The sequence below is a fragment of the Diplotaxodon limnothrissa genome, linkage group LG19, assembly GCF_057381915.1.
Source record: "Diplotaxodon limnothrissa isolate DT_005_m linkage group LG19, D_limnothrissa_male_GT1.1, whole genome shotgun sequence".
NCBI classification, from domain to species: domain Eukaryota; kingdom Metazoa; phylum Chordata; class Actinopteri; order Cichliformes; family Cichlidae; genus Diplotaxodon; species Diplotaxodon limnothrissa.
The window spans coordinates 24,647,304-24,660,720 of NC_140614.1; the positions used below are offsets into that span (position 1 = coordinate 24,647,304).

At 39.0% G+C, this 13,417-nt stretch overlaps 1 protein-coding gene and 1 non-coding gene across 2 annotated transcripts in view; both read right to left on the reverse strand.

Moving 5' to 3' along the window:
• Positions 1 to 5,939, reverse strand: part of pcnt (pericentrin) — a 33,777-nt gene extending 27,838 nt beyond the window's left edge. Inside the window, exons 1-4 of the mRNA XM_085342543.1 lie at positions 5,768 to 5,939; positions 4,197 to 4,226; positions 1,838 to 2,014; positions 1,208 to 1,348 (exon numbers count right to left, since the gene is read on the reverse strand). Of these exons, the coding sequence (XP_085198669.1) occupies positions 1,208 to 1,348; positions 1,838 to 2,014; positions 4,197 to 4,226; positions 5,768 to 5,815 (396 nt within the window). The 5' untranslated portion in view covers positions 5,816 to 5,939. The remainder of the gene's footprint in view (positions 1 to 1,207; positions 1,349 to 1,837; positions 2,015 to 4,196; positions 4,227 to 5,767) is intronic.
• A 3,415-nt stretch (positions 5,940 to 9,354) lies between these two features.
• On the reverse strand, positions 9,355 to 9,427 carry trnak-uuu (transfer RNA lysine (anticodon UUU)). Its single transcript has one exon. It is a non-coding gene; the product is annotated as a tRNA-Lys (tRNA).
• Positions 9,428 to 13,417: the final 3,990 nt, after the last annotated feature.

A 13,417-nucleotide genomic window follows, 5' to 3' on the forward strand; every position in this document is an offset into this window, starting at 1 on the left:
CACACTTCCATTAGCTTTTGCAGAACATATTATCAAATGTCCAGCATGCATTCCTACTTCCAAATTAATTTTCTATTTTTCCCTCTGTGGCTGGCCAGAAAACAGACTAAATACTTCAAAACAAACAATTTATATGCAAATTACAACAACAAATGAAGCCCACAATCTGGTTGGAAGAATCAAACCATTAACTTACAACACCTTATATACAGAGAAAACACCCCTAGTTTGAGATTTAAATACACAGTGAACACATGAAACACTACGTGCCAAAGACACTAACCAGATTCCTCTGCATACAAAGCTTCACATTAGACCAACTGTGCTGCTTTTTCAGTCCAGAGCACCAAGCAGCCATGCAGAAGAGGAGACTTGGTACAATCCCCCATGGGAGGTGATGACACAGAAATCCAAACAAACAGTCCTCCTCACACGCATAGCAATACCATAACAAGACTTTCATTGTCTTAGTGAGCAAACAAAGCATCAGGACAAATTAAACACATCCAATTCCAATCACACAATGGAACCGATTTAGATAACTGCTCAGTTCTGAGGTTACTGTGTGTCAATACAGAACTTAAAAATGTGAGCCCAAGTAGATTACAGTATTCATGACAAACCCCATCTTGTTTCTCCATTTCCAGTTATGCTTCAGCCAGCTGAGTTTAACATGATGATGAACTCCAATCAAACGGCTTACTTACGGATTACTGAATTATGCCATACAAGACAAAGACATGCAAATATCCTGACATGCTCCTTGGAACTGCACTAATAGATGCAAACCAGCCAACTTGAAAACTGCTTCAAGAAGTTAACTTGCGCCAAATATGGAGACAAAGCCCTTTATGTAATTAATCCAATCAGCACCAGGACATGGGGGAAAAACATGTTTGCAGAAGTACGGGTCAATTCTGATAAACCTAAATCACTCACGTTTTTATAAAGCCATTCACACCACTTGTTCAACCTCTACAGCTCAATCCAGGGGACAGATTTGGTCAACGTCTCTGGCTCATCTCACGAGAACAAATGTAAATCCTCTGTCCTCTTAAACAATAATGACCTACGCTCCTTGATTTTATTCTTCTAAACAAAACCAGCTCCACGAGAGAACCCATCTATGGTATTCTTGAGTTTTCCCCCAGACACACTTTAAAAGTTTGACATCCTACAGCAGTCTCCAGATACTGGCTTTGTATACCTTGAGCTGCTCTTTGCCAGTAAGTGCAGCTAACTCCTCTTCTCTCAAGTCATCCACAGGGGACGGGCTATGCTTGGGGGTGAGCAGCTGATCCTTCGCTTCGTTTTGCCGAACCTCTGGTTTCCCTGACATTTGAGGCTCCTAAAGGATTAAAAAGTATTAGAATTAAAGTCTAATCGTACCCGAGTCCACAAAAGAAATGTCAGGAAAAAACGCATGTGCTGCAAATTTGCACATTTAATGTCATTAGTGAACTCTGCCTTAGTAGAGAAGAAGAAGAAAAAAAAAAAAAAGGGGGGGGGGGGGGCAGTTAATCCTGGCCAGGTTGTCATGACAACATGGCCTACAGGCAATGTGATGGTTAGTGACCCATTTCTGTAATGTATGTTTACAGACGGGGGGCATAGACCACTTGTTGAAGCATACAGTGAATAAACAAAATTAGACAAACAGGGTGGGGTGGGGTGGGGTGGGTGGGGGGGGACTGTGAGTATGAATGGAGACATGACCGTCATGAAAATAACCAACAGTTTTAATTAAAACTAATAATCTTATGCTCCCTACATATCAAAATTGCTTCAGTGTTTGTAACTATTATTGATGAGCTCTCTAGGCAATTGGCGGGCATACCTCATGGTTGGTGCTGTTGTTATGCTCTGTAGCACTGGCTGATGGAAGAGCTGGTTCTACGTGGTGATCTTCCGTCGAGCGGTCATTCTGCGAGTCAACCTGGCCCTTCCTCTTCTGCGTCTTTTTCGCCGCCCCCGCCCCGTCGCTTTTCGCCCGCTTCTGTCTGAAACTAGCAAGCTGCGCAAGAAGGACAGCGAGAGGTAGATGGACACGTACGTCAGCACCAAAGAGCACCACCACACTATCAGCATGGTGAACCTCAGGGGTTGAAGGAGAAATGAGGTCAGAGTCCAGATTTATCTCCTCAAGGTAGGGAAATGTATACAAAATGAATCAAAACCAGACAAAAGTCATCATGTTAGTGATAGTCCACAGTGTAGAAAGGAAAACCCCTCGTCTTGATGAGTCAGTTGTGCAGCAAAAAAAAAGCCCAAAAGTAATCCCAACACTCAAGTCCAAAATAGATTACACCATAGCCTGACAAGGTATCCAAGTTCAAAATGAAGTGAGGCAGCTAAATATTCTCAAATCTCCAGAGAACAGGCTGATGAGAAGTGCAGATTTTACATTGACACACAGTGGACAACCTCTCAGCAGAACAGAAACAGAGCAAGGTTTAAAAAAGGACACGCAACTGTCACTTTGTATTTCTCAGCTTATCAAAACCTCAAGAAAATAAATAAATAAATAAAATCACAGATGCAGCTTTTTTTTCCCCCTATTTTTTTTGGAAGGGTCTCTTAAAGTCCTCTCTGTAGCTATAAAAGGAAAAGTATATCGAGACTAAACCTGACAAGAAAAAAAAAAATGCATAATTACATTAAAGCTACAATATTTATCTTAAATTCCAGAGGGAACAATTTGATAGAAATTCACCTCGGTCGGTTTGACTGCAACACACCCTCTCCTCTGTTCACTGCCTCTCTCATGCCCCGTCTCTCTTCCTAAGCAGCTTAAATCAGATCACGGCAGTTCACATTGTGACAGAGACCCTCATAGAGCTTTCCATCAATATCTGACAGCAATTATTGACTTCCTTTCTTGCTGCCTGTCAGACCTATCCATTCTTCCTCATCGGACAAGTTGCTCTACTGTCCAGATATAGATCTTGCAGTCTGCAGGCAACAGCGCAGTCAGCCCAACCTTTCATCCAAAAACTCACTGCCAACAGCCAACATCCAAAGCAGAGGGATCCACAAACTCTGGGTAGAGGATGGCATGTGTCTAGACTAAAGAAAGAAGGTGGAGACTGGGACATGCATTCACATAGAGAGGAGGAGACAGAACTCTATGTGTGGCAAGCAGCACTGGAGTGTGCATGCTCAATTCAATTTGAGATTACATGGCCCTGGGAGACCTACTTGTTGCTTTATGTGATGACTCACAAGCGTGATGCATAACAATATCGTGTGTGCATGTGCATAAAACCTTGTTCTGATCACATGTTCCTTGACTACACTGCCACATTGTAGGTTCTGCTTTATAAGCAGCCTGAAATGCATCCATCACTGTACAACCTCAGTGTCCCACTCCTGAAAGCAGCCCTTTATCAAGTTAAGCACCCTTAAATGTTTTCCTACCTTAAATTGTCAGCTTTCTTTCCTTACTTGCTTAAAACCGCACCCATTCTCCATCCATCACCCTATTCACTGCCTCCGCTTACCACAAAAAGAAAAAGAAAAAGAAGGGAAAAAAAGCCCTCAAAGACAGCAGGATGAGCTGTGTTTAGCCCAAGGCCACTTCCGCCCTACTGAGACTGACTAACAAGCTGGCTGAAGCTCACTCTAGTCAAATTAGATGTAATTGGACTGCTGAAAGCTGCTACGGTGTTCTCAACAATGTTATCATTGGTCAGGAGGGGACTGCTGTCTCCAACAAGGGGTTAATTTGCTGTCCACGTTGGTGATTGTATCAAATTTGTGCCACGCTTTTAATGCCAAAGAGAAATCAGAGCTTACCGATGCCACAAACATAGTAAAGGCAAAAGACAGCACTGCATTACCATAGCAACACCATTCGTGTGAGACACACGCGCAACATCCTCCACCTCACCCAATCTCATGGGTGCACTGCACCACCTGATGGCCTGTAACTAACATGACAGCATACGCAAGGTGCATGGCTATTTTAGGCATTCAGATCATGACTGCAGGCAGATTTCCTTTCAGATGCTGTATTGTTTGAAGAGCAATATACATTAAAAGGTGACAGCGATTACCCCACGGCGCAGAAAAATAAGAAAGTTGTGATTGAGCACTCAACAGAAACAAAACAAAACAAAAAGAAAAATCAAAGAAGAAACAGCCACAAGCCCACAAGTCATTGATTTGCTCCTTCATCCACCACTTTCTATACTTACATTCTGACTCCGAGGCATGGTGGAAGATTTCTATAAGGAATATAAATGTTGTAGTTGAGTAATTTTTTGTTATTATTATTATTATTATTATTATTATCCCCAAAATGAGTTCCATTACAAATTATAGATGGATTATATCATATAACACATGCAGTGTAAATGGCTATCCTAAAAAGGTGACTTAGTTTCATACATTGTTTCTAGACTACATGGCTTGTTGTCAATGTGGGACAAGCCATTTTTGACTACTAGGCCATTAATAATATGGCTTCCCATTAAGGTGAAATCAGCTGCTTGCCATTTCTACTTGTAAACACCAGAGGAGTCAATTTCAAAACTGATGAGGGCTGAAATTTTTTATTTATTCTTTTTTTTGCTACTTTGGGGCTTGCTATAACTAAATGAAGCATGCATACTGCTCTCTCAGAAAATCCTGGAGAAGAATGTCAGACCATCAGTTTGTGGTCTGAAGGTCTGACTCACTAGTTCTCACCAGCACAATGACCTGAAACACACCAGCAAGTTCACTTCTGAATGGCTCAAACAAAACAAAATGAAGGTTTTAGAGGGACCTTTCCCATTAAGATGCTTTGGCATGGGATTAAACGGGCTTTTCATGCTGCAAAACCTCTGAATTCACACAATTCCACAAAGAAAAGTGGCACAATATTTCTCCATAGTGATGTGAAGGACTCATTTCTAGTTATCGCAGATTGCAGTTCTTTCTGCCAAGGTTGGAGCAACCAGTTAATAAATTAAATCATTTAAAAACATTTTGCATTTACTCGGTGGTGGCGGGGGTCTTTGGCTAACATTAAAATTAGTTTGATCTGACATGTATGACAAGTTTACAAAAGAATGAGAGAAAAAAAATTCTTCTTCCTGATTTTTGAGCACTATGTCACTTAGATACAAGTAAACAGTACTTGTTTAGAGAGCTTAGTGGGGGATAGGCTCACATAAAGTTTTGCCACAATTTTGAAACACAGATGACTGACTTAGTGAATAGTTAACTTTGGAATTGAGGCTCTGTTATAACCACTGCACAAGTAAACCCTTTCAGTGAGTAAACATATGATGTTGATCCACGTTGTTTAGAGCTGTAATGGCCTGTGAGTAATGTGCAACCTGCATTCTCAATAGCAAAATAAATCAAGCAAGTGCCACAAATCTCCCACCGAATACATCTTCACTGCACACGAGTTAAAGGCAAACTTAACACATATGTCTAAATAAAAATGAAAGCTATTTGCTATGGTCAATGGAACAATCACATATGCGTTTACTGCTGAACTACCAAGTAACTTATATGAAAACTGCCTTCATTTACCAGCTGATTAACCTGCTTCATAAATGATGTTACTCTTCGCTTCTCATATTCTACGCCCAACCGCGGGAAATACATGGCGAGAGCCTGCAATTTAACATTCAAAGGTAATTCAAGCGACAATAAATGTGCAGTCATTTTGGTGGTGAGTGTAGTTAGCAATGGATAAACGCAGGGCTATGACAAAAGAGTTTGCTAAGTGCTAGCATTCAATATTAGCATGCGTTACATGTTAGCAACAAACCTTAGCTCTCCCAGCTTCTACCTTCCTCCGACGTTCATCTTCATCCATGACTCGATCGAAATAAACGCGTTAACGGTTTAGGACATAGGTCCTGATTTAACTGAAAATAATGCTAAACCTTCCTTCAAAGAATAAGTTAACCCTTGAACAAATCTTTACATGCAACTGTCAACAGACAACATTGAGTATGGCCGCCAAGTCAACGTAGCTCCGCCCTTATCGGGTTCCCCTTGCCTAACTGCCCAATTAATTAGTTACTTTCCTCACCTTCAGCCAATTAAATTCGTGTTGTTTAAAAATAAGTTAAAAGCACCGCCTACTGTATATAGCAGTCAAAACTAGCACTCAGTTAACCAATCAAATTGCTGCTTTAAGCCGCCTAGACTGGATTGACGTCTCTTGTAGCCAACCACAGTTAGCTCATACAAATCATACTCCTGTCACAGCTGGATGACGAGTTTTTCATTTAGGGGGCGTTCGCAGTGAAGTACGCAGGTTAAAAACATGAGTACCGTTAACATTATATTTATTAAAAACGCAAAGCAATGATCTACAGTTTATATTAATTAAAGATTGGTGCCTAATGTACTCAAACAGTGCGTTTCCGTTTATTAGGAGTCAATGATTGTGCCACGTTAGAAAGGTTTTGACTATACCCAAATGAGGTGAGCATCAGCAGCAGCCAGCACTTAAGCACTAAATCCATCCAACAAAGCCCAGTAATAATTCAGAACCCAGCTTTAGGCTTTTGTATGTGACAAATCAAAAGAAGAATAGGACACATTTAATGTTTTTATTGTTTGAAGGTTCTCTTCACTGTCCCACCCTTAGTTTTTTTGGCAGCAGAGAAACCAGACCAAGCAGGTAATGCAAGTCATAGTTAAGTCCAGTAGTAATAAACAGGTGTGTCCCATGGCAGCTACTCTGTGGCTTTAGTTTGTCTGAGTTACTCCAAATGCCACGACATGAAGTACAGTTTAGCTAAGTCAAGTCAAACTTTATTTCTATAGTACATTCAAAACAACCTCAGCTGTCGAGAGCACTGTACAACTTAAACAAAATAGGCTTAAAATATAAACTCTACATAAAAGTCACAAAATCAAGCTGTAAGTCTGTGTGGTTAGTACTTCATAAAAAATATATTGGAACAACTTGAATTTGGATTTGGATGGAAGTATTTCTCCATGCATTCTGATGAAAGTAGGACTTGTCTCTTGTATTTCAACCTTTTATTTTTATTTCATATATTAGTCCAACAGAGAACCCATAGCTTTTAATGATCAGAAACATGGCACGAGTCGCATTTCATCAGTGGTCCTCACCATCCACCCACAGTACCCACCCATCTCCATCAACCAGCCACTGGTCTGCCCTTCCTGCCCTCTCTACCACTACCTGTCCCAACTCAGCCTCCTCATGTACTCCAGCAGACTATGAGATACAGATCTCATAACACCCCAGTGCCCCTCTGTTTCTATTCGGTCTGTTAAGTGTATTCAATATTGTTCTCCTCCTCCTGCTGCCTGACCCAACCTGACCTACACTGCGTACAAGATTGCACGGATTAGATTTAAAATGCTCTGGTAAAATCCCCAAGTAAAGTTATCTTTTTACCTCCCTGCATTATACTATATCCCAAATCCCATATACACCAAAATAAATTGAAAATGTGCAGTTTGATTTAATCTAGTGTTATATAGATTATTTGAGTTTTAAGACAAGGAAACGGTATATATATTTTAAATAAATTATTTATCCATGTGCTTCTTGTAGTATTTTTTTTTTGTGAGATTTGTTAATTTGTAAAATTATTGATTATATATGAGAAAAAGGACAAACCACACGATACTTTTGACAGGGGTGACGTTTCTTGGCACTGCAACTATCGCAGCACCCCGTGGCAAGGCAACTGCAGCTTCCTTGGATTCTTCTCCTTCAGTCCTGCCCTGCAAAACAGTCATCACAAAGGGTGTGTAACAGCACTGCTTATGTCATGTATCGCTACAGTATATGTTTGGTACTGTTTGACATGGTGTAGCTGATGTTGACACAAAAAGCCCAGATTGATCAGACCATGATGCACGACATCATGCTCCAAGCCATACCTCCCATTTCCGTGGCCGTGTCATCACCTGGTGGGCTCAGTCACTGTGTTTTTCACACTACATTTCTCAAGCATGCAAATAGACACAAACACCTTGACACATAGAGACAAAGTGAAAAAATGGCTACACTGTTTACCAAATTGACATTTTTTGTCTCATTACTTCCAGGCAAGTTACCATGGATATCATGTTTGTAAGACCTGATTTCAAAATAAAGAGTGTGGCTGTGCATCAACATCAGCATCACTGCAGTCTTGCCCCTAGATCACCGCAACTGCCTCCAATCCGCAACCATACATGCTCATCAGCCACCAGCGGTGACGTTTCTCACTGCTGCACATGTAGAGACCTTCATCTTCCTTTGATAGACCCATGAATCGGTGGTCCTCCTCTTTTCTCATCTCAGCCTTGCCTCTCTCTCAAACTTCGTCTTCAAGCTGCTCAACCTGAGCTGTCCCTCTGATATACTCATTTCTGATCTTGTCCATTGTGGTTACTCCCGCTTAAAATCTTAACATCTTCAACTCTCCCACCAGCTTGTCCTGTCTTTTTGTCAGTGCCACCATCTCCATCACAGCAGGTCCTCAGTTCATGTCCTGCGCCATCTTCACGTACTTCTCTGCCACTCCTGACTTCCTCATGCAGTGCCATAGTTCCTCTCTTGGCACCCCATCATATCTTGTTTTCTTTAGATCCACAAAGACCTAGTGCAGTCCCTTCTGACCTTCTCTGCACCTTCTCCATCATTACTCTCAAAGTAAACGTCACATCTGCTCTTTCCGAAGCCTGATTGTTGCTTGCCTGAGCGTCATCTCTCTTCTTAACCCAGCTTTAACAACTCATACACTTAAATTTGTGGTAAGGCTCATCAATGAAAAAGTACTTCTTCAAAGTTTTCAACACATTGTCTTCACTCATTCATACCAATTTTGTCTTTATAATTAATCACCCTAACCTGCTGCACATCCCTTCCAGCCAATTAATACAAGTTATTTTCTCCTTTCTCAGTGTCCATGCTCATATAAAACGTCCAACAAGCCTTTTTTCCCTTTGCCACCTCTCTCTTTGTTTTATACATCGCCTCCCAGGACATCTGGCTACTTGGAATGGTGACCATTCCATTTTTTCTTTGTTCTTCCTTTGCATATTTCCTCATTCTACACAGTCTCCTTGTCTTCTTTCATCTGTTCAGCACTGGATCCAAATGACTGATCTTAAGTAGACTTCTTTGAGAGAATAGATTTGCTGCACTTAGGAAAACTATCTTAAACAAAACTAATAAAAGGAGAAAAAACTGAGGCAACTTAGAAAAAACTGCTCAAAGCAGCTTGTAAGAACTATATGACTGAAGGTTTAAAACATACATACAGCTTTAAAATGGGTATGTCTGCTGCAGCGATGAATATCGTTCGTGTGTTCATTTTTGTCGAAGAGCAGAAATTAAACTTTTCGTCATTCTTCGTTCGAAGGGAAAAAGACTGACGCCCGAACAGGGACTTGAACCCTGGACCCTCAGATTAAAAGTCTGATGCTCTACCGACTGAGCTATCCGGGCTCTGACGACAAGGCGCACAGGACACAATAAGAATTACAACCAGACTGAACGCCGCCAATTTATTTCACCAGTCTCAGAAACTTTTCTTTCAGCTTCCGTGATGTCAAGACGAAACGGCCGTTATGTTAGCAGCGAACTACGCTAGCAAGCTAAACTTAAGCTAGCGCTGCAGACAGCCTTTTGTAACTTCATGTATCCTAGAGCGACGTTAAAATACGAAAGGTTAGTCACCGTCAACCTACTCATCATAACACATTACAAACCGGATCATGTTACTTGTGTCAAGCCAGCCTCCAATTCGAGACTTGCAGTCAAGCCAGCCTCCAGTTTGTTTTACGTTCCCTGTGTATTCAAAGTATTACGGGAATGGATGTGGAAACCGGATTTCAAAATAAAAGCCAACTTCGAGTGAATTAACAGATATGTTAAGAACATAATAACATATAATTTAGGCTTTTTTTTTTTTTTTTACAAACTCTAATGTTAGATCTATATGACACAGCCTTGTACCCTAATTGTGCCCTGTCACTATCAAGGCCATCTTATTTTGGATTTCAAAGTAAAAGCCCTGTGAATCTTCATTTTTGAACTACTCTTTCAATGACTTAATAATGCTCTTAAAAGCAAAAGTCGTATTTCCAAATACTATTTGAACTTTATATCAACACTTTCCAACCACAGTCTTTTTACAGTGATACCATATCAATATCAAGTCAGTCTGATTTTGCCTTTCATAGTAATGGCCCTTTGAAATTGTCCATAATTGACTTAATCTTCTAACGATTCAAAATGCTCTAAAATGAAAAATTCTTGTTTCCACAGGGTAATTCCACCTTAGATCAACAGTATACAGCCCCACAGTGATACCATATCAATATCAAGTCATTCTGATTATGCCTTCCAAAATAAAAGCCTTTTTAAATTGTCCATAATTGACCTAACTTTCAGTGATTTCAAAATGTTTTAAAATGGAAATTTCCTGTTTCCACAGGGTAATTCCACTCCAGATCAACAGTATACAACCTCACGATGTTACCATATCAATATCAAAACATTCTGATATTGCTTTAAAAAATAAAAGCATTTTCAAACTGCCCATATCTGAGTTGCTCCTGGAACAATTTCAAAATGCTCTAAAATGGCACATTCCTGTTTCCACAGGGTAATTCCACCTTAGATCAACAGTATACAGCCCCACAGTGATACCATATCAATATCAAGTCATTCTGATTATGCCTTCCAAAATAAATACCCTTTCAAATTGAGCATATATACGACCTACTTTTTTAACGATTTCAAAATGTTCTTAAAAAGAATTTTGCTGTTTCCACAGGATAATTTCACTTTAGGTCAACAGTATACAACCTCACGATGTTACCATATCAATATCAAGTCATTCTGATTATGCCTTCCAAAATAAAAGACTTTTCAAATTGCCAAGATACGACCTACTCTTTTAAAGATTTCAAAATGCTCTAAAAGTGAAAATTGCTGTTTCCACAGGATAATTTCACTTTAGGTCAACAGTATACAACCTGACGATGTTACCACATCAATATCAAGTCATTCTGATTTTGCTTTCAAAAATAAAAGCATTTTCAAAATGCCCATATCTGACTTGATCCTGGAACAAATTCAAAATGCTCTAAAATGGAAAATTCCTGTTTCCACAGGGTAATTCCACCTTAGATCAACAGTATACAGCCCCACAGTGATACCATATCAATATCAAGTCATTCTGATTATGCCTTCCAAAATAAAAGACTTTTTAAATTGTCCATAATTGACCTGACTTTCAGTGATTTCAAAATGCTCTAAAATGGAAATTTCCTGTTTCCACAGGGTAATTCCACTTTAGATCAACAGTATACAGCCCCACAGTGATACCATATTAATATCAAGTCATTCTGATTTTGCCTTCCAAAGTAAAAGCCTTTTCAAATTGTCCACAATTGACCTAACTTTCAGTGATTTCAAAATGCTCTAAAATGGAAATTTCCTGTTTCCACAGGGTAATTCCACCTTAGATCAACAGTATACAGCCCCACAGTGATACCATATCAATATCAAGTCATTCTGATTATGCCTTCCAAAATAAATGCCCTTTCAAATTGAGCATATACGGCCTACTTTTTTGACGATTTCAAAATGTTCTTAAACAGAATTTTGCTGTTTCCACAGGATAATTTCACTTTAGGTCAACAGTATACAACCTCACGATGTTACCATATCAATTTCAAGTAATTCTGATTATGCCTTCCAAAATAATGGCCTGTTGAAAATGCCCATAATTTACCTAACTTTCAGTGATTTCGGAATGCTCTAAAAAGGAAATTTTCTGTTTCCACAGAATAATTTCACTTTAAATCAACAGTATACAACCCCACAGAGATACGATGTTAAGATCAAGTCACTCTGATTTTGCCTTCCAAAATAAAAGTATTTTCAAATTGCCCGTAGACGACCTACTCGTTTAACGATTTCAAAATGCTCTTAAATTGAAAGATGCTGTTTCCACAGGATAATTCCACTTTAGATCAACAGTATCCAACCCGACAGTAAAACCATGTAAATTTCATGTTGGTCTGATTTCGCCTTTCAAATTAATGGCCCGTCGAATTTGTCCATATGTGATATACTCTTTCAATTATTTCAGAATGTTTTAAAAATGAAAATTGCTGTTTCAACACATATTGGGTTTTCATTTTGAAAAGCAAAATCAGACTCAATTGATTATGACAGAATTGAATCATAAAGATGATGTAAAAGGAAGCTGAAATTGCCACTAGGTTGTAATTGATAGTACGTTTATATTTTAAGTCTGTGGAAAGATGTCATTCTAAATAAAGAAATTACAAAACAGCTTGCAAACCAACCATTACATCTTTCCACAGACTTAAAATATAAACGTACTATCAATTACAACCTAGTGGCAATTTCAGCTTCCTTTTACATCATCTTTATGATTCAATTCTGTCATAATCAATTGAGTCTGATTTTGCTTTTCAAAATGAAAACCCAATATGTGTTGAACGTTAAACGAGTAGGTCGTCTACGGGCAATTTGAAAATACTTTTATTTTGGAAGGCAAAATCAGAGTGACTTGATCTTAACATCGTATCTCTGTGGGGTTGTATACTGTTGATTTAAAGTGAAATTATTCTGTGGAAACAGAAAATTTCCTTTTTAGAGCATTCCGAAATCACTGAAAGTTAGGTAAGTTATTGGCATTTTCAACAGGCCATTATTTTGGAAGGCAAAATCAGAATGACTTGAAATTGAAGTAGTACCATGGTGTGGATGTACACTTTTGATCTAACATGGATTCATCCTGTGGAAAGAGCAAGTTTCATTTTTAGAGCGTTCTGAATTCTTTAAAAGAGTAGGTTGTATATCGGCAATTTGAAAAGTCTTTTATTTTGGAAGGCAACATCAGACTGATTTGATATTGATATGGTATCACTGTGGGGTTGGATACTATTGATCTAAAGTGGAATTATGCTGTGGAAACAGCAATTTTCCATCTTAGAGCATTTTGAATTCGCTCCAAGAGTAAGTCATATATGGGCAAATTGAAAAAGCTTTTATTTTGAAAAGCAAAATCAGACTGACTTGAAATTGACATGGTAACATCGTGAGGTTGTATACTGTTGATTTAAAGTGAAATTATTCTGTGGAAACAGAAAATTTCCTTTTTAGAGCATTCCGAAATCACTGAAAGTTAGGTAAATTATGGGCATTTTCAACAGGCCATTATTTTGGAAGGCATAATCAGAATTACTTGAAATTGATATGGTAACATCGTGAGGTTGTATACTGTTGACCTAAAGTGAAATTATCCTGTGGAAACAGCAATTTTCACTTTTAGAGCATTTTGAAATCTTTAAAAGAGTAGGTCGTATCTTGGCAATTTGAAAAGTCTTTTATTTTGGAAGGCATAATCAGAATGACTTGATATTGATATGGTATCACTGTGGGGCTGTATACTGT